Genomic DNA, 27,405 nt, shown 5'->3' on the forward strand with positions numbered 1-27,405 from the left:
TAATCAACAGATGCTGCGAAGTGAAACGTGATACACGGTTCGTCTCCCATTCGCCCGTATTTTCGCGCAACTTTCGGGCGTCGATGGCTTTTACCGGCCTCAGTCTCAGTCGTAAGGCGAGATAAGACGAAATTGTTCGTTCGTGCTGGGTTTACGTGATGGATTTATCGCAAAGTCAGAGTTTACTGCTTCGTGTGTGCGGAAGCTGTTGTGATGGGTTTCTCCATGCTTCGGTGGGCGCATGGATGTTTGAAGCTTGAAATACAAGGCAAACATTCACTGAATGAAACCAATCGACAGGGTGCCAGAGGCTACGTAAATAATTTCTACAGCTGAAACCATTCAGTAGCGATCGTGATGTCAGGTGTGGTATGAAACGGAACTGAAATACGTGCAGCTTAACATTGCGATCGTACGCGACAGTCGATAACGCAAACCGAATGTCGTAATCCATATCAAAATCCACTTCGCGATAAAGCCATTGCTGGATAAGATAGCTACTCGAGCCAAAGCAATCGAAAATTGCGTGTTGCTAGATAGCGTGAAAAAAGGGAAAATAAAGCACGACCCGGAACAGAATTCTTCCAGTATGTAATGTCTATGATACGGAAGCTAATAATCCTGTCGATGTGCGTGCTATTTCCAACCCTTGGGGAGGACTTAATCGATCCTCGTGGGCGCCTCCTGGCGTGAGAGGATATCCCGGTACGCATTGGACGGGTCTGGCATTCAGCATCTTTTGAACCGCTTAATTATGCTCGTGCCACGCTTTCCGGGGATTGGATAGGACGGAATGGCTCGTGGGTGGGTGTAACCGTTCGGTGGCTGGGCGACTGTCCGGTTTCCCCTTCGATTGATCGATCGAAAGAAAGACGGCAGACGAAACACACACACCAAAAAAGTAGCGATTGAAAGGAGGCACCGTGACGAAACAAAGGCAATGGCAATAAAAAAAAGGAGAACGTACCATCTAGCTCTCGCCAAACGCTTCAAACTCGAGCATGGACCTCGAAGGGTGCACATTAAATCATAATACATAATTTATGTATTGTGCGCGCCGATCGCCGGTGGATGTGTGTGGTTCACGCTGCCAGCACCGTATACTTACGCTGGACGGGCTGATCGCTACAAAAGGGTTTCGTGCGGGCGGTCAAAAATTGCCACCACGCGATCGATGAAGATCGATTGAAATGGGAGAGAGAGAGAGAGAAAAGGAGAGAAGCGCGAGAATGTTGGAAAGAGAGAACGTCTTGAATGAGCGATGTTTGTACGTTTTGAGCTTATTTCTTCCTTCCTGATCGTAATAGTCCTTAATTTTGGGATAAAAAAGTACATTTTTACTGGAATCAAGAACGATGGATGCTAGTGAATGAATAATGTGTGTTTCATTTTTAATTATAAATTAAATGTATACCTTTAAAACTCAGCTCAAGTATAACAAATGAGCTCACGATCTTCGCTGGGATGAAATATAAAATTCAAACATTTCTTTCTAAGCGTCATCTGTCGGTTGGTACAAATGAATCACTCAAATACTTATCAATCGAGCACACTTTGCTAAGACATTGATGTGCTAGCAATCGGAGCGCGAGGTCAACCGTTGCACAGCTCAACAAAACGACAAAAGTGTGCCATCGCTTGTGATTAGGATTTTGGTGGATTTTTGTTTCTCTCTCACCGACTGCTACCCACCAACACCGTGTAGCGCCTTTGAGTCTGTGCGGTTTGCCAAAATTAAGAACAACACAGGAATTAATTGAGATTACCACTTCATTGGTACATGGCCACGCGCGCGGGCTGGTTGGGAGGTTTTGTGCCTAATGGGCTAAGCACACCCCCCCATCACACATGGTGATTCGTCCACGAGCTAGCGAAGATGGCGGACGGTTGGAAAATGGTGGTATTAATAATTCATTTTTACGATTTTTTTACGGTCCCGCACGTTTCCCTTTTATCTGGTTCACCGCACACCGCAAACCAAAGGGATAGGTGGGGGGGGGGAGTTATTACATCAAATTAGTGCCAGAGTACACTTGCCGAAGCCGCTCGGTGGGGGAGCCACCAACTCTGGGACTCCTTTCGTCAAAAGCAGCCAAAAAAGTGCCGACAAATCACTTCCCACATCCGATCCGCGCGCGGCTCCGATCTTGCCGGCACGTTGAGTGCGCCTCCCAGCTTGCCTTCTCGGTGGGAAACGATGCTGCTGCTGCTGATGATGATGTTTTATGTTTGATGCTTTTGCGGAAGGCCGATCGGGTGGTTGGCGGCAAGGGCAGCGGGGCATACGCATACGCGCATGATTTAATTAAACGAGAATCAAGTAAACAAATACCCGGCTAACGATGGTTTATAAATCAGACTCCGATGGAGCAATCCACTCATCGCGGTGTCCGTGTGTTGTTTGTGTTTAAGCCCCAATCCATCTCCCTTTTTTTCTATCTCTCTTTTGTTCTCGCTTGCGCCGTCTCTCTTTCGGTCTTTTGCTTCGCGATTTCAACGGTGGCGGTAGCTACTCAAATTCCGACGATCGGCAAAATCGTGAATGTGGACCACCAAACCGCGATCGAGTCGGGAAAGCGTCGCCGTCTTCGCCGACTTAGGTAGCCATATTTTTTTTTTCAACGTCCGTCAGCAGGATCTAGAAAATGTGCTGAGACAATGTGCGCCACCATTAGCGTGTTCGTGGGCATTAATTAATGTGTACCGTAATGTACGGATTTGCGCGTCTATTTGAAGGTGCAAGAAAGGAAAAGAGAATAACTACCCGGCAGGTTGTTTAACGTAACGTGAGATGCTTTTGTTTGCATTCGTCGATAAACGAACCGCACGAAATTGAGTATCGGGTGGTAGTCGAGCTGTACCTTGCGCAAGCTATCAGATATCCTACGCCCTACGCCAGTTCGGAGTTGCATTAAAAAAATGCGTAATGCAAACAATAATTACATGCGATAAGGCTCGTAACTTAATCAACTCCTGGAACGCTTTTACCATTGGCGCTCGGTGACGTGCAAATACTTCCTATTGTGAAAGGCATCTCTTACTTCATGGATCATGGGGAATACTTCATGCACATTCGCTGAATAGTGGTGTGAGCAAAAAAAAAAAAGAGCCAAACCTTGTCGACACCCTTATCGGCTTATCAGTGCCTGTTGGCGTACTCACAAAGTGTGGTGGCTGGCGGGAAGGAACCGAGCACATTTTGCTACTCGATATATACTGTTTCACCCTTCGCGCTCCCTTTCGTTGGCTTTTCTTCGTCGGTCCGCCCGCCTGCTTGCGTACATTAAATCATACAATGTGGTATCGGTGGCGTATGTTTTCAGTGTGTGAGCGTGTGACTAACAGGTGCTACAAAAATCGTGAACCCACGTGAGAGCAATGCGTTGTTAGATGCAATACTATTGCAGCAGATAGTTCCTTGAAGGATAACGAAGCGAAACAGTGCTGCCAGTGCGCAGGATGCGCCATGGTGCGTGGAACCTAGTGCGAACAAGATGAAGGACGAAAGACGTGCCCGTGCGACGGACCGGGCACGGCAACCTGTGGTGCGAGGACACCACAGAATGACGGTCCGCTCTCTGACGTGCTGCGGCACTGTACTCCTGACCATCTCGGTGCTCGTCCTGCTGACGGTCGGGATGTACGTGGGCGCAAACCCGACCCAGTTGGAGGTGTCCGAGGATCCTACGCTCACTTCGGCGCCTTTTCGAGAGCGACGAGAGGTTCCAAAGCAACCGGAAAAGGAGCCAAAAGTGCTGCAACGTTCGGATCAAACGAGGCGACCTCGCAAGCGACCCACCAAACTACCAAAGAAGCCGAACATCGGCAACGTGACCACCGAGGTAACTTACATCGATTCCGGGGTGGAACACTACCATCCGTACAACCACTACCATCCGGCACCGTCGGAGGACAGCGAGTACTACCAGGTGGGAGAGAACGTGCTGCAGCACCATCCAAATGGCAGCACCACGCTCGAAAGTGTCATCCACGTGCGGCGCGTGAAATGCTTCAAGAATCCGCACATGCACATCCGAGGTGAGTCGTGCGGGTTGCCTACCTTTCGGGGGCATTGTCGATCGAGTGGCGCGTCCGGAAAATCGGGTCAGATATTTTTATGCTCTCACGCGTATAAGGATGATTTGCGATCGTAATGGGTTATACTAACACGCTACGCAAGTTATGAGCACTATCCCACAATTGCGAGGAAAGTTTAAACTCGAGTTGGTTGGGCCGTGTGTAAACATTTGGAAGGTATTAAATAAATTGAGTGCATGTCACGCCACGATCTGCTGGGCGGACCGAAACGCTTCGAGCTTCGGTTTCCCTTGCAGACTTTCCCAGGCGGCTCGACACAAACGCACTCCCCCAAACCGACCACCGGGACGCGTTCGGTAAACAATTCATTACGCCCTAATGGGTGCGATGAGGAAATTTATCGTCTGTTTGGTCTGCTAATTTTGCCCTCGGCGCTTCAGGGTGGGCTCTCGTGGTCGTCCGGGTCGCCGTCCTGTGCGATGATGGCACAATGTTGCCGAAAGGGCCACGGAAACGTAGCTTTACGTGCGTGTCGGTCTTTGCGCGTCTCCGTCGGGCAGGTCAGGTTCATCAAACGATGCGTTGGCCTTTTTCACAGGCGCGCGAGGGACACGCAAACGCAAAAACCCACCCATTCCCGGATGCCGGCACCATCGGGAGGAGACTTTTTATGTTGCAAATAAATATGTAACTCATCACCCTCACGGCGCATGTCGAACGCGCGCGATCATTGTAGCACAAAATGTTGCCACTCAGCAAACGGAGGCGTCCCTTTTTGCGATGGGTTGCGAACAGCGACGCCAATCAACCAATCCTTAGCTTGTTTCCTTGCGTCGGTTTTTTTTTTGTGCGCAACCCTTAACAACACCCAGCAAGACGTTGTGTCGCAACCGCGCAAATCCACAGCACCGTTCGGCGTTCGGCAGCAGCAGCAGCAGAATGGACAGGCGGCAACTCCCGCGCACGCCGGAACTGATTCACCGAGACGGTGTTATTAAATTAGTCACGTAATCAATGAGCCCGGTTGGCAGAAGGGCACTTTGTTTGGAAGGCGCCGGTTCGTATAGGGCCAAACGATTCGCTGGCCGTGCGAGCCATTAGAGTCCGTATGCAAATCGCTTTTCACGGATCCACGGGCTCACGGCAAGGGCCAACGATCGGAAGATCGGTTTCTTTTGACCCTCCCGTTCTGACAAGGTGTACATGCATGTCCGCGCGCATGTGTGTGTGTGTGGGGGTAAACTGCCCCAAGAATTACAACCCCTTTTTGAGGGACGGGATGCGATCGTGGTGCACCAGGAGATACGGCAACGATCGGAGAACCGGCGAGAGAATGCCGCGAATACGAAATGTATATCATTGCGGCCGCATTCCGGTGGCGGAGGGCGATTCGATTCGAGCCATAAAATGACGTAATTTATAGGGAAAGCTTTTTATCCGGGCGGAATAACAAATGTACGCGCCACGACCGTGACATGACGGGCGTGATGGATAGGGGAAGATTTGTTTCTCGCGTTCGTCTGCGTCGCGATCTGTTCGTTTTATTTTTACTTTCCATTGCTCCTTTTTCCATACTTGCATGAGGTAATGCTGTTTGCAAAAAAAAGAAAAAACGCGCGAACACAAGGTGTTCAAACAGCCACTCGACAGAGCGTCACTCTCGCGCGCCTTATCATCGTTTTGCTGCGTGCGAAGTGCGGAAGCCATCAATAAGTGTAGCGCGATGAGCTGTCAAGTGGTAAATAGACTTTTTTTTCTAGTCCCTCCATAGACGGCTAATTTGTCATGATTGAGGGTTCCATATGAAGGATCGTAAATATTCCCTCCAGTGTCGGGTACTGTTTGCACATTTTATTCCATTTTTATACCGTACTTATTCGAGTGACTCATGAGCACAGAGGCTGGTGATCGTATGCACAATACGAGAGCGTAAAGCCTTGAGCTTTAGGCACGTACGATCGCTGAAGCGCTGAAGCCGGTTTCTCGATGACTTAATGAGATTTATCTGGGACTAAACAGCATCACAAGGCACTAAAACAGTGGGATTTTAATGGCCAAATTGATGTTCTTCAAAATGCTGCAATCCGTTGGGGGTCGAAATGCATTCTTTATTATGTTTGCGGATTGCACATTCAAAAAATTCCACAAAAATCATATTTTTGAAGCTAGCACACATACCTGTGCATGTCCACAAGCGCTCGACGTTGAGTGATGCACCTTCGAACAGGACAAACGCCTCCTTTCACTTACTGATGCGGTCCACCTCGTATGCCGCCAGCCCTTGGGCAGCAGCATGATTGATACCTCAACCAATTGCTCGTGACAGTACTGCAACTGCGCTGCATCCGGCGTACGTGCCATAGCAAGAACACCAGCATCGTCCAGCTGGTTTTCGATACTTTCCCACCGTATCTTCGCCATCACCGGCAAGCATCCGAGTGCCATGCGTGTGGGAAGACTTTTGTACGCTCGATTGAACCGGCGGCACGACCCGATCCATCCTCGATCTTTGTCAGATTTGTTCAACATCAGCCGTGCTCTGATCAAATCTGTCAGATAACTCAAAACACTCATCTCCACCACGCGTGCCTGTATCCTTGCCACCGTGCCCTTTTTTGTTCGTGTCATTATTTGGGAGGCGGGATGGCCCTTCGAAATGTTCAACCCTCTGTGGAAATTCGATGCACGCGAACGCAGACGCCCGTATCGATGGGCGGTGGAATCCCACAGCCAAGCATCGTGCCGCAAGGCGACGAACGAGTGGGTTTAGTTTTTCAAATCGCTGCAAATTAACTTTTGACTCGGTGAGGCCATAATTTAGCGATGTTTATGATCCCGACGTGGTCGAGCTGGGATAGGACGGGGTGTGAAAGATCAGCTCCAGGCTCCAGTCCAGACCCATTGAGACACTCGTACAGCCGAGCTCCAGCACATCGATGCCAACTGCTATCACGTTAACGCGTGCAACAAGCCTCCGTCGATTGAAACGACGGGCAAAAAGATTCCATCTTGGGGCTAAGATTTACATTTTCCTCTTTTTAAGCGAGTGTTTTTTCTCCCCGTAGAACTTTTCAAAGCCTTTGAAGCGCGGTGGATGGGCACTTTTGTGTCCCCAAGGTTCGCTATCGGGGGGGGTAGTTGATAAATTAATAAGCAGATCCCAACGCACACGCGGATCGGTGTGAACAGATTACGCCAATGCTGGCTGGGATAATATATTACGCAGATTATCGGTTTGCGTAGTAGCAGATACCACCTCGATGGGGCGATAGATAAGGCAGCGTCGAATTATCTGAGCGAGTGTGTTCCACGGCAGCTTTGACGTGACCAACGAACAATCGCGGCACAGGACAGACGCTGAAGTGACCATTTGATAGCTGTTTTATGTGCCACGGATGAAGGCTCAAATGGTCCGTTGTGGCTTGTTTTGAGACAGCGAAGACCCTCTTGAAATGGGGGGTTGTGTTCTGCGTATAAATTTTGAAGATAAAAACAGCGAGATGGGTTTATTATTACAATTTTGGAACAACTTTAAAAGTGAAAGCACGCAGGCTTATTTCCCATTATGAGTAGAGCATTATTATGAGAGAGTTATTGTTGGGAAGTCAATTTAAATGTTGTATGTCTCCCACTCGATTTGAATAATTGGAATAAAAGATTCATTGTGATTTTTATACAACATTCCAACATGCATGTTACAGAGAGAGCCATGCAACGATTTCAAAACCAAAATTATGAACAGCATTCGAATCAATTTATGTGCATGCTTCGGGGAAAACAATCAACGCTACATTGTTGCTGCAGTCGGTATAATAAAAGCGAGAATAACACACGCGTCGCATGCATATCTCTGGCGCCTAGAATCAATGGTCAGCTTTCAGGCATGGCACCTATTATGGATCCGTTTACAACCGAGGCAACCGAACACGATGCACCATTTAGCGCCATTTTCTCCACCCTCTATGTCTGTTGTTCTACTTATTGTGCCATTCGGTGTCTCCTCTCGACTTTCGTGCCTTGACTTGCGCTATTTTTCTTCCTTCTTCCCACGTCCACATGAATGACACTCAATTAGCGACTTCGACACACCGGTTCGGTGCACTCGGGAGGGTACTTGTGGGCCAAAGCCAAGAAAAGCCAAACCCAAAGCCACGCGGGCACAAAGGGACACCATTCTTCCGAGTGCATGCCTCAAACGGTCGTCTTAACGGAACCTAACGTGCGGAGGCTGGCCGTCGGTGTGCAGCGGTAATCAAACAAGCAAGGCGAACGTGCGCTTTCGTGCCGCGTCCGGTGGGTGGATTCAAGGGTCGAAGGGCCGACTGTGCATTCCCTTTTGTGGTCGCTTATGTTACGCCGTGAAAGATGACGATTTCGGTGTTGTCTTCTCGGGTTTTTCCACCGATGAATGGATCACAAACGCTGCACGTCGCCGTGGGACAATATCGTAGTCCCCAGCCGTGGGGGTTGATATTGGCTCTGGATTGCAGCAACTCACAGAAGGGGCCCTTTTTTCGTCGGATGCACAGCAGCATGAATGAAGCACGCTTGCATGAGCTCTTTCACATGGTGAGGAACTGGTTTTCGGCAATTCTTCCGGTCCACCGCAGAGAAAGAAAGAGATAGAGCCCAGTTCCCATACACCCTGGGGGAGTTATCTTCACCAACCAAAAAGGGCAAACAGCGTATGTTGGAATATGCGGCAGTTAAATTGCATGTAATGGGAAACATTACATCCTCGTTGGAGTCGCTTGAGGTCACTTCGGTGTAGGTCAGCCTACGAAAAGGTCAATTCGTTGGAAGAGTTGTTTTAAGAGTGCCCTCGCCCATCTCCACTGTGTTGATTTTGCTGATGAAATGCAAACGTATCTCACCGAGACAAATTACGACACATGTGCACCTAAAAGCAGAGAAGAGAGCACGACAAAAAAACCTGCTCATTAAGCCACCGGGACGAGCATACGCGACTGGCATCCTGTCTGGTTGGTTGCCGACAGTGAGAGCGAAAGTTTCGTTCGCGTTCGCTTTTCTTGTGCCAAATCAAAAAAAAAAAATAAAACCTGATGCGGCCTACTCAGTCTCGACGGAGACATTAATCCGCTGCCGCCAAGATGGAGAAGGTCGGTGGTTTGAGAGGGCATAGTAAAATAAGACGAACAGAAACGGTTTAAAAATAATTGACTTCAGATGCGCGTAGGAAGTGGGCACCGGGTGGGCATTCGTCGTTTCCGCGATCAGACAGCTGAGCCCCGGCCGTCCCCAGACGTTCTAACGCCACGGCGGAAAGTGGAACCAAGAATCGAGTGGTTGGGTTGGAGGTTAATTGAAAATACATTTCTTCCCTCAAGTGCACCGAGTCGAGTGCATTTTGGCTCGCGATCGTGCGATCTCGCGGCGCAGAGTTTACGCTGCCGAAGCGAAGCAACGGAAAGTGGAGTGCAGTTATGGTGTCTGAGTGTGCGGATTAATGCGGATCGTTATGATGTCGCGAGCGTCCCTTTCCCATGAGGGCTATTAGCTAGTCGGTGGGGAAGCTTTGGGGAGATAAATATAGAAGCACTTCGCAGCCAGTTTGAACGCACATCACGTCCTACTAAACGCCCTCCATGATTAATCATTACACTCAGGGCCCTGACGAGTGCCCAAGAGGAATGGCTACAAAAGCACGATGTCATAATTTTTAGTGGCCCTCATGAGGTCGGCGTTTTTTTTTGGTAAGCGAGATTTTGTCCTCTTGCTTCCCGAAAACCACCCGTTCAAGGTTGGTCCCAAGCACGCAAGGGCTCACCCGAAAAGTCGGGCTCCCTTTGCGAAATGTATCAAATTCCTATCGTATCGCGGCTCCTGCCTAGCTGTTCCGGGCTTTGGGCGGTTTTTGGGTGCGTGCGGCTCGCGATTGGATAACGAAATCCACGCACGATAAGATCGCGATCGCGCGAAGGTCAGCCATGTGGCTCGTCGTCTCGATGACCTCATAGCGGGCGCACGAGGAGCGGTCTGCGATCCTGTGCGCCCTGTTTGCCACCTCGGAACCGGCGGCCATTGCTCCGCATTCGAGGGCGAAATGTTTCCGTGAATTCCGGCAACCGGTTCGCGTACGCGCGGCTTTTCGGTCCCGGTACCGAATTTGGTAACCGCCGGACCGCCTTCTAGCCGCCAGTCGGTTTGCGATGGGTGGTTTTTTTTCCTCTCTCAATTCTACATCTGTATTTCGGCGGGTTTTTTTTTATCGCTATTCATTCGCTTGCCAAGCGAGTTAAATATTCGAGCGATCCGCGCAAAACTTCGGCCATCTGATTTGCCATTTTAAGTGTGCTTTGGTTCTTTTGTGTATATATCTTTTTTTTCCTGCTGACTTGAGCTTTTACGCACACGCGTGCAAAGGTTCGGAAAAGAAGCATAGAAACCGGCACAAAGAATAGGATACGTGCCACGAATCCAGTCACTGTAAATTCTAGATCTATCAAAGTGGGTGAATTGAAGAATCACTTCGAGAATCGACGGACGATGACAACTAAAAAATGGTTAATTCCTATTCGTGGAAAACATCTTGTTAAAGTTTTCTTGTCCTTATCTTAATACTTCATTTCCTGCTGGATTGCTGGCTCAGTATCTCAATCGATTGCTTGAATTAATTCCACTCACAGCGGTAGGGTCATTTCAAATATCTATTTTACGTGGAATTGCTAAGCTACAGTTTAGTTTACTGATTGCTAATATCATACCTTGTTATCATTCCCCGATCGACCTGTTTTGCTAAAAAATTCACCTTTGTGATAGAGCTACTTTCACAAAGTCCACTAAGCGTCGTCAAATGAAAATTGTCCACTCACTATTAAATTGGAGATCGTTTATGTCGAGCTAAGCAAATCATAAGACATGCCACAGATCGTGAAGCGAATAAAACAGTCCGTTAACATAAAAAAAAACCATGATGAAAAAAAACACTCGTCTGTATTGAACTGACCTAGATCGATGTCGGTGAATTCTTTGCATAGAAATTCGTGAAAATCAATTGGCTCACGTTCGAGAAAAAAGCTAATCTTCCATCGTTACATTCTGCTCTGGAATTCGGAGCATTATTTTTGTTTGAAATTTTATCTCATTTTTTTCTCATAAAATATGCTTAATGAGATAGCTGGAATGAGAAACAAAAACGAGAAAGCAACCAACTTAAAAGAGAGCCTTTTTAAACAAATTCCACCGGAAGGTGTTGAGATACGTTTTATTCACACTTGTCAGCACAAGTAAATGAGCGGACGATGAGAAACGGTTGAGAAATCCCCGTAGGATGTGAGTAACGAGCAAAAGATCCTTGTCAGATGGTCAGAAACGGAAAAAACACAAGCCCTTGCGTCAAGGTTTCGCACGGTACAGCGTTACACTTTGTTTCGACAGCCCTTATCACAGTGCGTCGAGTCTGGTGGAGCTTCGTTAGAACCGGGCGTGAGGGTACCTTGCGAACCATCATATCAATGTTATGCAAACAGTTCTTATCACCGCGTATGGGTAATGAATGAAAGAGGGATTATAAATATAATAATACTAAGCCCAAGTAAACCGTCGTTCAGAAGGTCGCGAGGAAACATAAATCAATCCCCAACCATTTGCCACGGCGAGCGAGGAACAAATCGCTCTGCCCGATATGAGCTCCCAAAGGTCCGGATCGAATCGATCGTGTGACCTCGAACGTGAACCTTTTGCTTGTCGAACCACGTGCTTAAGCGATCGCAACCAAAAGCTTTACCTTTCTGATCGACCTACAGCGATGCGACTCATTGGGCAACATTGTCTTGGCGCATTTTTTGTTAGGCGTTCTAAGCAGATTGCAATGCTTGATCTTGCATCCTTCCTGGGAATGTTTCCTGGCGTCGAGCCCTCTGAAATGTTACGCCATCGAGCAGAATGAGGCTCCTCGGGGAACTGATCGGTCGATTGATCGATTGAACCCAACGATCGCTTCCTTGTTATGCTTCTCCGCTCACTTAACCCGACAGCCTAAAGGCAAACACTCACCAGCCTGATCTGATCGTAAGCAAGAAAAAAAACAGCGGAACCACATGCAATCTTTCTCCCTTGCAAACGATCGAACATGAGCCTTTTCCTGGCGCGTGTGTTAGACATCAGAACGCGCATGGTGACGGCGAAGAAGGAACCGGCTGCGAAAGATGATCATGTGGTGCAATGGGCCACCTCGCCGGGCACGATTAGCTCGCGGATTAATGCGCTCGCTGCGATTTGCATCCCGCGAAGTGGCGCGGCTGGTTGTTGGAAATTCTGGGAAAAAAAACCGACCCCCGATGTCGATGGCCGGCCTTCTGTTCGTCCGAGTAATTGCTCAATTTTCACTGGAACACGAGCGACGCCTTCGGCAGGGGTTCGAGAGCCTCCTAATGCCAGGAACGAAAGAAGACTCCACCCCTGGCAAAAAAGCAGCAAAACAAACGGAAAGACTCCTCGGAAACTCGCGAGCGCAGCCATCGACGATCGAGGGAGCAGTATTAGTTCACGCACCAAAAGCCACCCCCGAGCCATTGGACGAGTTCTGGGCGAGATTTCCGTTAGGTTTTCCCCAGTTTGGTCTTACAGACGCCTTCCTGATCGAAACAAGTAACCCGATACAGCGCTTCTAATGTCCGGCAAATCGTAACGTCGTCGAGAACTCGTCACCACGCCGTTCCCAACAACAAGCAAGCAAGCTGTACAACAAATGAGAAAGTCACGCTTTTTCGGAACAACATTCGTAACGGTGTGCCCGTCGGAGTCTCACCATACGGGTTGTGGCTTTTTCCGGCACTGCGGACGATCCCAGTCGGTCGGCAGGTTCCGGGCAGCTAGTTTGTCGATAAATCAAGGTTTGGGGCACGTTCGATGACTCTATCGGGGCGTGTATAGGGGCGATTTGAACATTGGTGCAATTAAAACTGTCCTCCCGCCAGACGCGTGGACTGAAGCTAGCTCGCGACGTGAGGAGAATGTCCGTTTTTACTGTCGCAACCGCAAACGGTGACTAATTAACCCGAAAACAGCGGGAAGGAAAACACACCGACACCCTGCTCGATCGGGGTGTTGATTGGTGGCGGATGAAATAGAGAAAAAGCTATGATCACGTCCAACCATCCAACGTGCTGGTACATTGCCCGTAACACGACTCTTTATTGGTTCCGTTTGGGGGATTTTTATTTTCGTTTTCTTCTCCCAATCGACTCTAGCACCGAGAATTGGGGAAAAATGGAACGAAACGCGATAAAAAAAAAACCGTCACCATGCGGATGTTTTCGAATGGGAAATCAATCCCTTTCACCAGCTCCAGCAGGTGTCCGCTGATCAGTCTTGACCATCACCAGGCGCGATGTCACGGCACGAATCAACGGAAACGCGTATCACGTATCAAACCTCCAATCGGCAGGATGCGGTCTCGTCTGTTGTTGATGTTTTCGTTTTTCCTTCCGTCGACCAGGCGGCATGAAAAATGGATCTCGCCGATCATAATTGCAGTACCGCCGCCGTGCACCAGGGTTACACCACGTTCGTTATTCCTGTGGCTGGTTTCCAAACAACCGGCGTTGTTGGTTTCCAAACAGCGCACGCTGAGCTGTCAAAACAGCCCATGGTCCACGTGGGACACTAAACACACGCCCCGGGATCGGTATGGAACGCAAGCATCCTCTGAATGTGCAGCAACATTAGATGTAGACGCAAGTATTTAGAACCAACTCCATCCCCAATCTAATCGCACCGCGTTTGTGCTGGTGTTTAATTAATACCAAACGGACGCCTCACGAGCGAACAGACACGCCAACAAGTTGTCACGGGCATTAAATGTAACAACACGAAAACATACGCACGTTCGGCTCATAAACACTCACCAGCCGCCTATAAATGCGCGCCAACCCAGCGATGGGGAACGGGAGCGAAATAATAATAATAAAAAAAGACACCCGACGCGCTGGGGCGCATATTTTAAAAAGCTTTTTGAAGTTTCGGATGCTTTGCAGATGCGCCGTCGGTCCCGAGTGGCCCGAGCAAACCCCTAGCAGACAGATGTTGCTGTTTTACCGACATCAATCAAACCTGCTGCCCGCGTCGGTGGGGCTAGAGCGTGGAAAACCGCTGCCCGAAACAAAAACAAACGCGATACATACCCACCCCCTGGCTTCCTCAAGGACCTTCGCCGTGGTTTTTCACGAACGATCTGGGAAGATGGCACATTAAACGTACCCGAAACTCGGCCGAGACACCGAAGCGATCGTTCTTCCTCAGGTGGTCTGGTCGCGCGGTTGCTTCGTTGCAGTTTATACTGAGCGGTGTGTGATATATTTATAGCACTTGGAGACTCGTCCGTCGGTGCACGAACCAGGAAAGTGACACGTTCGTATGACTGATTAATAGGCCACGAGGCTACCGGTTTCCGGGGGAGCTCGGGATGGAGAATGCCATAAATTCCACCCTCGGGTGTAGGGCTGCAAACAAGCAGCGCCTCACGGGAGCAAAGTCGATAAATTATGACGATCGTTATCGGGGCGGGTCCACGTTTCGGTGCATCGGTGGAAAATGGCCTGTAAATTGGGTTTATCGCACCCATCCACGTGCCGTTTTGTGTCCGAATGGTCTAAAGGCGCACGATCGTGAGTGCGTGCTTGCATACGGCCGCAGATGCAGACGTTTGATCGGGCAAAATGGATGGCTTTCCCCCCAGCCGGGGGTTGGAAAAGTCAATCTTCCATCCCACCGGCTCGTAAGGACCGACCATCCTTTACGTCCAGGTAATCCTATCGCAATGACACGCCATAAATCGATCGCACCCCGTGCCGTAAATCCTGCCGTAATGTGTGCGATGAGTGTTGTTAATGCGTACAAATAATCAAACAAATTTCGATCACTAAAACAACACGCACGGCTCGTGAAACACGACACCGAGCAGTGCGGCAAATAATGAGGATCGTGTTCTAAGCGCCTACTCGCACGCAGCGCGAACAATGTTCCGGGCGGCAATGGATGCTAATTTGCTGTCTAAACCATGCGAACCGTATGGGGGGGAAAAAACACAGGAAGAACAAACCGGAACCGTACGCGATCGCGGCACACCGTAACGTAACGCTTCTAGGAGCGATCGTATTTCATCGCCCACGCACCGCGTGGTCGTCTCGACGCTTGAGCGGGTTTTAATGGACGTTACGAGGTTGGAGCGATTTTCCACCGTACCGCACAGTGCGACCGCCGTGTCGTGTCGCACCAGTCCCGTTTTGCGTTGGACTTTACCTTTTCTTGGGGTGAAAATGATACCGGACCACGGCTGGTCGGGTTCTGATCTCAGCGCGCTATTTTTAAGCCGGGAAAAAGCCGGGAAAAAGGCTGCAAACTCTGCCCGGGCGTGGTTTGCCAGAATTAGGAAAACTCGTCGTGGTTCGCACTGATCGAATGACTTCAATCCATCGTCAAGGTGCAAACGGCGCCATAAATCTCGTCCAATTGGCGCTCCATTAAAAATTTCGATTAGGCTCAACTTTCCGCGGGAAAAGTTTGTTTGGTTGTGAATGCTGCCTTCCATTTTGACTCACTCGCTCGATTTCCACGCTGTTGGTGATGTAATTTAATTGAAACCGGGCATGGAATTCCAATCACTTCTGTTTTAGATTACAAACGAAACCGGCACTTCGCGCCTAACGCGGCCCCAGATGCTTGTCTGCTCACGGAACGTGTTGGGTTTGGCTTATCCGATGCTCTAGGTGCGAAGGTGTTAATGGCGGTACCGTGGCCGTATCTTCGATATCGATCGTACCGATTCCGAGGCCACATTGCTGAATGTGTTTTTTTTTCGCGAATCGATCGCTAAACCATGTCTGAGCGAATCGTTTAATTATATTCTGCTCCCTCAACAAGTCATGCCCCCAACCGAACAGATCGAACGGCTCTGATCGGTGAACCTCCCAGCATGTTCGATGGAGAATTTTCACAGCATGAGTATTTACTTTACTTAAGCAGACCGTGGTACCACGGGGTAAAGAGCACGAAAAGCAGACCGTGGTGGTGTGGTGTACTAGAAAATTCGCTACATTGCTTATAATGTGTTTATGCATAAGTAAGTTTCCTTGTACCACTGTCGGACTGGCGTGTGGCAGGCTGCGAGGATGCTTTCCAGCTCATTAGCCAGACCACGGTGGTGCTTGGATGCGGGTTTGCTGCTAATTGTAGAGATCCGATGGTGAAGTATGGGATAGAAAAACATCCAGGTCGTTGGTTGGGTGGTCAGGTCGCATCACTGAAGCAGAATCGTTGATTTATGAGTTCGGCTTTCCATACACCATCCATCCGGGAACAGCAAACCGGGACGAGTTCCAGCGCTGCTCTGAAGCAGAATAATTATAGAAATTATGTTTCACCACTTCAAAGGTCGAAACGTAAACTGTGCATGTTTATGGGCATGAATTAATGTGTACCAAAATTAATTATTCAGACGATCATGTGTTACAATTTCTTCGTCAAATATAAGATCCGTTCTGCTAACTTCCCTCAGATGCGTGCTAAATGAAAAAGGTTACAATTTACACTTCGAAGTGCAGTGCACAATTTACTGCATTGTTTTCTTTTTCGCTGGAGCTCAATCTCACCTTAAGAAACGCCGATCAATCTCTATAAATAACAGAAAAGTCAAATGTTTGATTTGCGCCAAAACCGCGGGCACATAAATCATGCTGATTTATGGCATAATTTGACACTGTCAAACTGCGCCACAATCCGGCTGGTACGGCGAGCGAAGGATCCTTGCTTATGCGTGAAATTCGGATACAGAAAGAATGTGCAAAAATTCCGCAAAGAAACACTGCACGGATGCGTAAGATTTATGGGAAAATTGCGGTCTCCAAAGCTCGAACCGCGTTATCGCTGCGATCGCTCTCCGGCGATCATTTCGTTAAGGCATGCTCCCGAAGCGTTGCGTCTTGCTCTGTGGCATGCGATTGACAAACGGGACACCCGAAAGAAAAAAACAAAAGAAAGGAAACGAAAACGTCTCAACTGGGGGGGAGAAAGATCCAACGCCTGCCAGATCGGTCACTCGCCGTGTCCAGCTGTGTCGTCGTGACGCATTTCCACGCGAGAATGCGGGAAATACTCGCCCCAAATCCACGATCCCTCGATAGGCCAGCGGTGTACCATGCGCTCCGGTAGCAATCCTGTCGAGCGATAGCCCCCGGGGATGAGGTGCCCAATTAACGTGCCTATTAAGTGGTCGATACGCGTTTCTCCCTGTTCGCGGGAGGAATCAAATCAATCCCGAGTTCGGTTCCGCGATCGTGCACGAGCGCGCTGCGATTGGAATGTGTGGTCGGTTTCGCGAAGCAAAAACCAAAAAAAAAATACACCCAATGCAAAGAAACAAAACGCCTTTCCTTTTGCGCAATCGATCGATCTTAATCAGCGTGCGGGCGAAGTGCGTGCGATCCCATGCCGGGCGCCCCCAGAAGTAAGATCGTGAGTCATATTCCAGGGCGCTCGATCGTTTTGGGCGGGAAATTTATACGCGCTTTCTGTTTACGATAATTTAACTCCCACCCGGTGGTTTGAGAGGCTAAACAACCTACGATAGAAGTTTTCTGAGTCTTTTACTCCACGAACGAACGCATCCACTTGAGCTTGCTTTGATTTCCCTGATCTGCATCTCGATCGAGTCCAACTGTTGCATAATCTATTCGTTTTCAATACTCTTTCAGAATGCAACTGCCATCCACACGGTGCTCATGGACCAGGTTGCAGCCAAAAATCGGGCCAATGTCAGTGCAAATTGAACATCGAGGGACGCCAGTGCAACCTATGCCGGAAGGGCTTCTGGAACCTGAATTCTGGCAGTGGTTGCGTGCCGTGTTCGTGCGATGTAAATGGTAGCGATTTGCCTGGGTGTGATATACACACGGGCCAATGCTTCTGCAAAACCGGCGTCGGCGGAACAAACTGCGATCGATGTGAGCCCGGTTTCTACGGATTCAGTGCACAAGGATGCAAACGTAAGTGTACCCTTCAAGGATGCTCTGGATGGGCTCTAATGGCTTCTCTCACATCTCCCCGACAGGATGCGACGTTTGTACGAGTGCGATGCACATTTGCGATCCGGACACGGGTCGGTGCATTTGTCCACCGAACAGTCACGGACCAGAGTGTAGATCCTGCATCACGAACACCTGGGGCAACAAGTTCCAGAAAGGCTGCCAGCAGTGCGGTTGTGACATTGTCGGTGCGATTGGGCAATCGTGCGATCGTGAATCGGGCCAGTGCAGCTGCAGGGAAGGATACACCGGTCGACAATGCAATGAGTGTGCGCCTGGGTACTACAACTATCCGCGTTGTCAGAGGTGTGATTGCGATGAACGGGGTGCGTTACCTAGCGGAAATAGCACCGTGTTGTCATGTGATCGAAACGGTCAGTGTCTCTGCAAGGAACTCGTCTACGGCAAGCAATGTGATATGTGTCGGCAGCATACCTTCGGATTGGCGTCGTTCAACCCGGAAGGATGCACTCGGTGCTTTTGCTTCGGCCGGGCTGCAGAATGCAGCATGAGTGATTACTCGTGGGGTCAACTGAGGCTGTCGGGATCGCGGAACCTTAGCGTGGAGTACTTGGAACGTCAGGAGGATCATGCCGAGGTGGACTATGTCGTGATCCTGCAGCTGGAGAGCGCTAACACGTACCACGAGGATGTGAACATCACTAGCATGAATAACCTCAATCTCATCCCGAGCTCATCGGGTAACGTGTCGATCGGAGCGTACGCAATGTTCCGGTATCCGCTGTACTTTCAGCTTCCTCCTCAGTTTCTGGGTGATCGTACTGCCAGCTACGGTGGGCTGCTCAACTTCTCGCTGATCACGGTGGGGGCTAGTGTGAACATTCCCGAGCCATCGCTGCGACAGTTTCCACTCGTGCAGCTGCACACGCACGATAACTTAGTGCTGGATCACTACGAGGAGTCGATTTGGTACGAAGAAGCGGTGCAGTCATACTCTGTCCGGTTGCATGGAAGTTTGTGGCGGAATCACTACGATGGTTCGGTGTCTAATCGCACGATCCTCATGACGGCTCTGCAGAACGTCCGGCACATTTTCGTACGGGGCACGATCACGATGGACTTCCAGCAAGTGGTGTAAGTGTGGGATCATACCCGAGGGAAAAAGGACGTGAATCTAACGCTGAGCTTCACTATTTGCAGGTTCACCAACGTGTCGCTCGATACGGCCATCTTTGTGGCTGGTGCTGAAACCAATCACGCGCTCGGTGTGGAACGCTGCAGTTGTCCACCGCAGTATAGTGGAATGTCTTGTCAAGACCCCGGTAAAGGATACTATCGCCATCGGTTGCCTATCGTGAATATGGAGCAGGTTACGATCGACGACATGATCGGTAAGGTGGTACAGTGTAGATGCAATGATCGCAGCGAAGAATGCCACCCGGAAACGGGTGTCTGCGTGGTAAGTGATGTCAAGACGCAAAGTCCCTGAGGACATTATCAAAATCACTTATTGAACGTACAACTTCTTTGTAGAACTGTCGCAACAACACCGGTGGAGATTACTGTGAACGGTGTGCGGAAGGATTCTACGGTGATCCTAACCTGGGCCAGTGTGCAACCTGTCCGTGTCCAGAAACGCGCAAGAATTTCGCCCGTGGTTGTACGGTTCAAGGTAGTAATGTGCGGTGTATCTGCAAGCAAGGTTATACCGGAGCGTTGTGTGATAGCTGCATGCGCGGGTACTTCGGACAACCGCATCTCCCCGATGGGCTTTGTGAGTCGTGTGAATGCAATCGCGAGGGCAGCATGTCAGATGAGTGCGATCACATGACGGGCGAGTGTCATTGTCGACCAGGAATTACGGGACGACGGTGCGATCGATGCGAGAAACCGAAGCACATCGTGCAGGATACCCGATGCAAGCGTAAGTATCCTTTTGGTGGAGAATGTTAAAAGCAATGCAACAATTGAATTAACCTCTATCACTCTCTCTCACGCTGTATTTTGCTCTTTGTCGTCAGTTTGTGACAACTGTACCATCACGCTCATCGACGACTTCGACTTGTTGGCAAGCCAACTGGCCGAACAGTCGACACACCTGATTCACAATGGTGTTCCAACGCCCTGGATAAAACTGACCAGGCTCGAAATCCAAACTGGACAGGTGTCGGACCTCGTCGCTGATCTACTCGAGGCAGAAGATACACTCAAAACGTACACCACAGACGCCGTAGAATCACTGGCACGTAACGCAACTTGGCACAGCAAGCGACTCCTCCAGCTGGACAACCGTGTACGGATGCGTGAGGATGAGATTGGCAAGGTGGACGAGCGTGTGACCGAGCTGATCGAAGAGATCTACACGATGGAAAGCAATATACAGGACACAATTCAGACCCTTGAAAACTATGGGGTTGGCGATCAGCATATCAAGGTACCCATAGCAGTAGAGGAGGCAAAAGACCTGCTGGCGGATATTAAGGAGCGCTACGAGGATGCCCAATACGACGACACGGTAATGAAGTGCGCTAACCAGCAGTACGAGCATTGGTCGAACTTCTCAAAGACGGTCGAGCGTCAGGGGCATCGATTGGACGATCTAAAGTTCGAACTCGGACAGCTCAACAACAAAACGGATCACTTGCGAAACTACACGGTGCAGGTGTTCCGACACGTGCAGGAAACGGAGATCTACCAAAGCACGAACCAGAAGCACTTCGATCGCGTCCGGGAAGCGTATGCGAAGGCACTAGCGAATGCTACAGCCGTTCAGGAACTGCTCGATACTAACATCATCGCTGACGTGGACGTGACGCTGGAGCAACTCGGCGATAACTACGGCCAGCTCGCGCAAGACAACAACACGCTTTATGCCCTTCTGGATGAGCTGACCGAGTCGACGGAGGATCTTATCCGCGAGAAGAGCATCCTAATCGAGACACAAATTCCTAAGGCGCTCCGACACGCCGAGCAGCTAAAAGCGAAAGCGGACCCTATCAAAGGCAAGTTCCAAACCGCCGAGGATATGGCTGCTAAAGCGATGGAGGCTAGCCAGGCGTACGACAACATCGTGTCAGCTATCGTGGCGGCGCAATCCGCTGCAGACAATGCCACCAGCACGGTGGAGAAGGCGGATCAGTTGATCCACCCGATGGACGACATTACGATCAGCGATCAGAGCCTGAGGGCGTTGAATGTGTCTACACATCTGACTAGCCGTGCGAGCAAGGAGCTCAACAAATCAGTGGGTAAGCAGCACGAACGCTGTTCAGTTGTGCTTCAATGGCTCATCTACTACCTTCATTATCTATTACAGCACTCAACAAAACAATGGCGGGAAATGAGAAGAGGGTGCAGAACCTCAAGGACCAGATCTGGCAAACGGCGATCAAGAACAATAACCTCATGGATGAGCTTGGCAAGGTCGAGCAAGGTGAAACGCTGAAAACCATCCAGGCGGACCTGGACCGTTCGAGCATCGTGTCCGAGCAGATGAAATTCGTACGTCAGGAGGCTATCAACCTGAATAGTGACGTTTATAAGCTGAAGATGAAGCTAAAGTCACTCGAACCGGAATGGGACACCAAGTACAGCATGGCGGAAGAGAACGTCTCCCAGACGTTTGGCAACATTCGGAAGGCGAAAGACAAACTGAACGGCGTCGAGGTGCTTGCGAAAACACAAGCCGAACGCTTCCTGACATGGAACCAGACGTTTGCCACTCAACTGCAGGAGTTGCGAGATCAGATCACTCGAGCCAAGCACGCGGCCGAAGGGGTAACTAGCAATGATTTTGGGGGTCTTTATCACCACTGAGCTAACATGATGTTCTCCATTCTTCGTAGATACGTGTGTCGATGGAATCCGCCGAACAGTGCATTAGGTCGTACGCACCGGCCACCTTTGGACCTTCAACCACGAATCGGATCGTCATGTCGATTGCCCTTACGGATGCGAACGTGCAGAATTCACCACTCGCCTTTATTGAGGGTGATGGTCGGCGATTTGTGGCGATCGAATTGCGACAGCGCAAGATACGTATGCTCTGGAGCCTTGACGGCAGAGTGGTGGCTGAAGTCATCCATCCGGAAGAAATCGAGGTACACGACGTGAAGAACGACGACGCGTGGTACTTCATCGATGCGACGCGGACCTTTAACGTGGGCAGGCTCAATGTGCGGCATATGTCGTCGTCGGGTTTGTTAAAGAATGCACGACCCGTTACTGAAGCCAGCAGCATGGCCAATACGATGTTGAAAATTGGCCCGAGCAGTCGTATCTGGGTTGGAGGTATTCCGGATGATCTACGCGTACCGGAGCTCGTACCGAGTCAGGGGTTAGGTGTCACCGTCAGTCAGCTGTACGTTGATCAGCGACAGATCGGTTTGTGGCACTTCACTAGCTCGAGCGGGAAGTGCGCCGGTGCGATGTTGGGACCGCAGGAGATGGCTAGCTCGACGAATGAGCGCAACTTCAACGGCAATGGGTACGCGGTGTTGCAGCGAGCGAGTCAGTACATGACGAAGAAGGAATTCAGCGTGAGCCTTAGCTTCAAAACACTCGACGAGGATGCGCTCATCTTCCTGGCACTGGATGAGAAAAACGTGAGCAACTTAATGACTCTTGGTTGATGTCTTCGGGCTGACACTTTTTAACTCTTCTTCGTGCCTTTTTTAGAACCGATCGGTCTCGTTGACCCTGTACCAGGGCCGGTTGGTGTTCCGCGTGGATTACGGTGATGATACACGGCTCGAAATCAACACCACGAAGCGGTATAACACTGGCAACTGGGTCGTAGTGGAAGCATCCCGTCAGTTCCGCAGATCCAGCACCGACGAGGGCGTACTAAAGGTGGACAGTGACGACAGCATTCCTGGGTCGCCGACTAAACCGATCGGAATATCGATGTTGCCTGTGCTCAGCGACCAGTACTACCTGGGCGGTGTGCCACCTGGCTTCAAAACTGACACTACTAAAGCACCCGGAGCTGACCACGCGTTCCTGGGATGCGTTAAAGGACTACAGATCAGCGGCAGTTCGTACGATCCGCTCTACAGTACGAACCATTTCGGTATAGAGGCGTCCTGCGACAACACGATAGTCAAAGCGGGCTTCTACGGCAGCGGTTACGTCGAGTTTCCGTCCTTTAGTCTGAAGAAACGGGCCAACTTTGGGTTCGTCTTCCGCACCATGCAACCGAACTGTCTACTGCTGCTGTCAGCGTTCCCGAGTCGCATCCGAGAGGATTACGATTCAAAGGACACGTTCGGCAACTATTCCGTATTCCTCGACGAAGGTCGACTACACCTGTGGATGGATTCTGGAATGGGGCGAATCGAGCTGACATCGAACGGGACGCTTAACGACGGCGAGTACCACGTGCTTGCGGTGACCAAACTTGGACGCCACGTGGAGCTCCGTGTTGACGATCAGCTTCAGATGGGTCGGACGCTGCAATCGTCACTCGTTAACATGCCAGGAGAAAGTGGAGGCCTTTACATCGGTGGTGTACCATACGATCCGGCGTTTGAATCCCTCACGACGGTGTTCAACGGACTGGAAGGTGTTGTAGCGAACGTGGTGTTCAACAACCAAACGTTGTCGTTTGGAAAGGCGCTGAACTTCACCGACGTTCAGATGGGTCGAACAGGACCTCCGATGGGCAGCCAGGGTCTGTACACGGCACTCATGAAGACGGAACCGATTGGGCGAAGTTTTAAGGCCGCTCCCGAGGGTTGCCACCGTGTAAGTACGCGACCTTCGTGACCCACCGACGCTTAATTTCTTCACACAGCAGTAGTGTTGGGCTTTGCTGCCGATCATCGCCTACGGGAGCAGTCGCAATAGAGCCCGAAAAGTATCAGCTCACTGGCTGAAGAGTGACTGATATTTGCCGGGGACTGTCGCACTGCTGAGGCAATTTACGGATCTATCATTTACTATATCTCTTTCTCTCACATCTAACCTTTCTGTACTTACAGAGTGTTGAAAATGCTACTAACTCACAGGAAGAAGAAGACGGTTGTTAAAAACTAAAACCCTGGGAGTCGGTTTCGTAGTGTAGCGGTAGTCTTTTTATTCTAGTGATATTCTGAACGCAAGTTTGGGCCGGTTGTAGAGACGTTGGAATAGTTTGTTAAATTAATTACTGCATGATAATGGTGGAGGTTAGAAATAAATTAGAAAACGTTAGCTAAATAGAATCCTTTTACGGTGAAACGTTGGATGGGTTCGACAGATTTTGTAGGCTAGGTTATGAAATTAAGTTGCCAAGGTTACCGCTGGTAAACGGCACAGCATACTCTAACGATAACGTACGCAAAACCATCAAGCCATCGAATTACTAACCGGGCCACATTAATCCCACGCCGACATACACATCCCGCCCTCAAACTATTGCACAGCTTTGTGACACGCTTTTCGTGAGACTCGTACACCTCGGAAGGTAATGTCGAAGTCTGCAGTACCGAAGTACCGTGCCACCAGGTTCTGCCACGCAGGGTGCCACTGTCACTAACGAAGCAACTTCCCTTTGTTCTGTTGCGTTATTCACCCTCAGGTCGGCAGCTACTCATACGAGCCGAACGCATTCAAGTACGGTGACAAACCACAGAGCTACTCCGTCGTGACGGTCCCGGCCCGGAACATCTGGCAGCGCAACTTCCACGTGGAGTTCGACTTCCGTACGTTCTACCCCAATGGCATCTTGTTTGTGGCGTTGGTAAGTGTTGCTGAAGGTTGCTCGCCCAAGCCCCAAAGGATCCTTTGTGACGCGTCTTCTATGCTCCACAGGGCACCAAAGAGAAGGCGAAACACTTCATCATGCTGGCGTTGAAAGACGGTGTGCTAAAGCTAACAGTTCGGGGTCGTAAACGCGATCAGCTGCTGCTTGCTCCGAAACTCAACGATGGCCAGTGGCACAGGGTGGTACTGAGCAGCGTGAAAAAGAAGGCAACGCTGAGTGTGCAGATCGGTAGCAGCCACAGCTCGGCACAGCTTAAACTACCAAAGAAACTGAACGCGGCCAACACGCTGCACGTCGGTGGCTTACCGGACGAGGTGCCGATTCTGCCCCGGGAGCTCCAGCCACGTCCCGAAGCGTTTAAGGGCTGTCTGCGGAAGTTTGTCGTGAACAATAACACGCAGGACCTAGCGCGACCTGGTCGGCACGTGCATGTGGGACAGTGCTTCCCGCGTATCGAACGTGGTTCCTACTTCCCTGGGGACGCGTACGCCATATACAGTGAGTACCGGTATCCGGTCTATTCTTCAGTGGCCTTGGTGCTTGATTTAACCGGCTTGATGTGTCTTTGTCTCATCACTCTAGAACGCAACTTTAATGTAGGAAAATTCATCGAAATCGAGCTGGAAGTGCGCACGTCGGAGCTAAATGGCATCCTGATGAGTGTCGCTGACCAGATCAACGGATTCCCAGCGCTCTCACTGGAGCTCTCCAACGGGAATGTAAGTACACGCTGTAGTACATTCCGAAGCTTTCGGCAGGAATTTTTATTCCTTTCCTACTCGCTCAGATTATCCTTTCCGTGGACAATGGAGACGGAAACCCGATCCGGCTGTCCACCGCGCTGCCCTCGAAGTACACGCTCTGTGACAACCGGTGGCACAACATCTCGGTGCTGTACGAGGATCATCAGATGGCGCTGAGAGTTAACGAGTATCCGCCATCACTGTTACTGCCCCATGGATCGTCCGGATTCGGTCGAGTCAACACCAAAGCACCACTCTACATCGGAGGTCTTCCCGGTAAGCATCTTCCCAAGCAGAAGCTCAAGGATCCTTAAGACTGATGCGTTGTTTTCTTCCCCAGATGCGGCCTCGAGTGGTACGCTCCTGATGCGGGAGAACTTCAAGGGTTGCATCAGGAACATCGTCATCTGGAACGAGCGCAAGGACTGGACGGATATGGATGACCTACAGAATGTGCTACTGAGCGAGTGTCTGGCTGTGAACTAGCCCAACTGGACTGGCCTGCACATACACACACATATTGTACATAGCCATACAATTCGATACGCTTAGACGACGGTGTTCGACAGTTAGAATTAGTGTAGCGCAAGTGTCCGCCTAGTCGGATTCCCCCTCCCCCGGAAGCCGGAAGCGAACGTTAAGCCAAATACAAGACTTCTTTGCTGAGGACAAATGCTGTACAAAACCACCAACCGTGGGGTATTTCGTGACAACCGGAGCCGGAAGTAGTTCTACGTGTTCGGCCACCCTGTTTGGTCACAGCCAGAACACGCGCCCAATAGGGTTAGGGATAGGATAACGACTTCATGGGACTAGCAAGCCTAGCCCGCTAACTTATCGACACTGTATTTATTGCGCCCGGGCCACAAAACCTTCGCCGTGGTGAATACCGGTAGGACTTTTCCACCGTTACCCACCACGGTCGGTTTTGTTAGCACGGTGCGAGAGTCTCTATTTATTCGCGATAGGGCCGAATTCCAGCACGCAACAGCTAGGAGCATAAGTTCGTTTAGATGCCATAAAGGAGAAAACGCAAATACGGTATTACGGCGAGCGAGTGGAGCGAGTTTTAGCATAAGCGCATGAGAGCTAGGCACTTTAGTGATTATTGTCACCTTAACTAACAAACGTGTACTAAAGTAAGGCAGCGCGAGCAGCGCGTATTTGCGAGGCGTGTTGGAGCCTGCGTATCCGTGCGGTATTACAATAAAAAACTAACGCCATTACCGTGGAGCGACAGAGAGGCAGCGAGAACGCGTGGCGTTTTCCATGGGCCACGTAAAAAGGGCCACAAACGTTGCGATGACCTTCGCGCGGCTCGCTAACCAGTTCTGCGTTATCGTACGCTGCGCCTCACGGACCGGGCAGTTGCGCCGTTAGATAGTGGGCCATGTTTCCCGTTCAGATGTGGTAAACGGTTTTGTTTATCAATAAATAAAAAAAAAACGTCAATTAATAATGCTAATTGTCTTGCGGTGTTTTCTTTCGATTGCGGTTGCAAAAGACGAGTGGCACAAAAGCGATCGGTTTGAGCATCGAATGGCCATTTGTTGCTATGGAAGGTACCAACATCTGCTTAATGGGTTATGTTCGAACATCCATAAAATGTGCTTCTGTTTGTGGAGAATTGTTCGCCAACAAATGTTGCTATTGTTGCCGCTCATATCATTCCTCTTTTGACCATCACTTCACGTCCACTATGCTCAAGGGCAGTTGCACTCAATGCACCCATCGAACGCCTTCCTTACAACAAGCAACCAACCCCGTACACGTGTGCCGATGGCATCCTGTGCTTTTCTTGCCGGTATAATGGGCTTTCCACCGTACCAGCGAGTGTCCCCCGTTCGTTTTAATTCTCGCACCTCACAACACCCAA

General features: G+C 50.1%; 1 protein-coding gene across 1 annotated transcript in view; it reads left to right on the forward strand.

Annotated features, from left to right (window-relative positions):
• LOC128722786 (laminin subunit alpha-1) overlaps positions 1-26,961 on the forward strand; it is a 77,617-nt gene extending 50,656 nt beyond the window's left edge. Inside the window, exons 10-22 of the mRNA XM_053816466.1 lie at positions 17,751-18,041; positions 18,107-19,175; positions 19,242-19,500; positions 19,575-19,965; positions 20,063-21,289; positions 21,358-21,818; positions 21,887-22,645; positions 22,719-23,786; positions 24,601-24,762; positions 24,834-25,284; positions 25,369-25,505; positions 25,574-25,805; positions 25,870-26,961. Of these exons, the coding sequence (XP_053672441.1) occupies positions 17,751-18,041; positions 18,107-19,175; positions 19,242-19,500; positions 19,575-19,965; positions 20,063-21,289; positions 21,358-21,818; positions 21,887-22,645; positions 22,719-23,786; positions 24,601-24,762; positions 24,834-25,284; positions 25,369-25,505; positions 25,574-25,805; positions 25,870-26,015 (6,653 nt within the window). The 3' untranslated portion in view covers positions 26,016-26,961. The remainder of the gene's footprint in view (positions 1-17,750; positions 18,042-18,106; positions 19,176-19,241; positions 19,501-19,574; positions 19,966-20,062; positions 21,290-21,357; positions 21,819-21,886; positions 22,646-22,718; positions 23,787-24,600; positions 24,763-24,833; positions 25,285-25,368; positions 25,506-25,573; positions 25,806-25,869) is intronic.
• Positions 26,962-27,405: the final 444 nt, after the last annotated feature.

This window comes from Anopheles nili, chromosome 3 (assembly GCF_943737925.1).
Source record: "Anopheles nili chromosome 3, idAnoNiliSN_F5_01, whole genome shotgun sequence".
In the NCBI taxonomy this organism is placed as follows: Eukaryota; Metazoa; Arthropoda; class Insecta; order Diptera; family Culicidae; genus Anopheles; species Anopheles nili.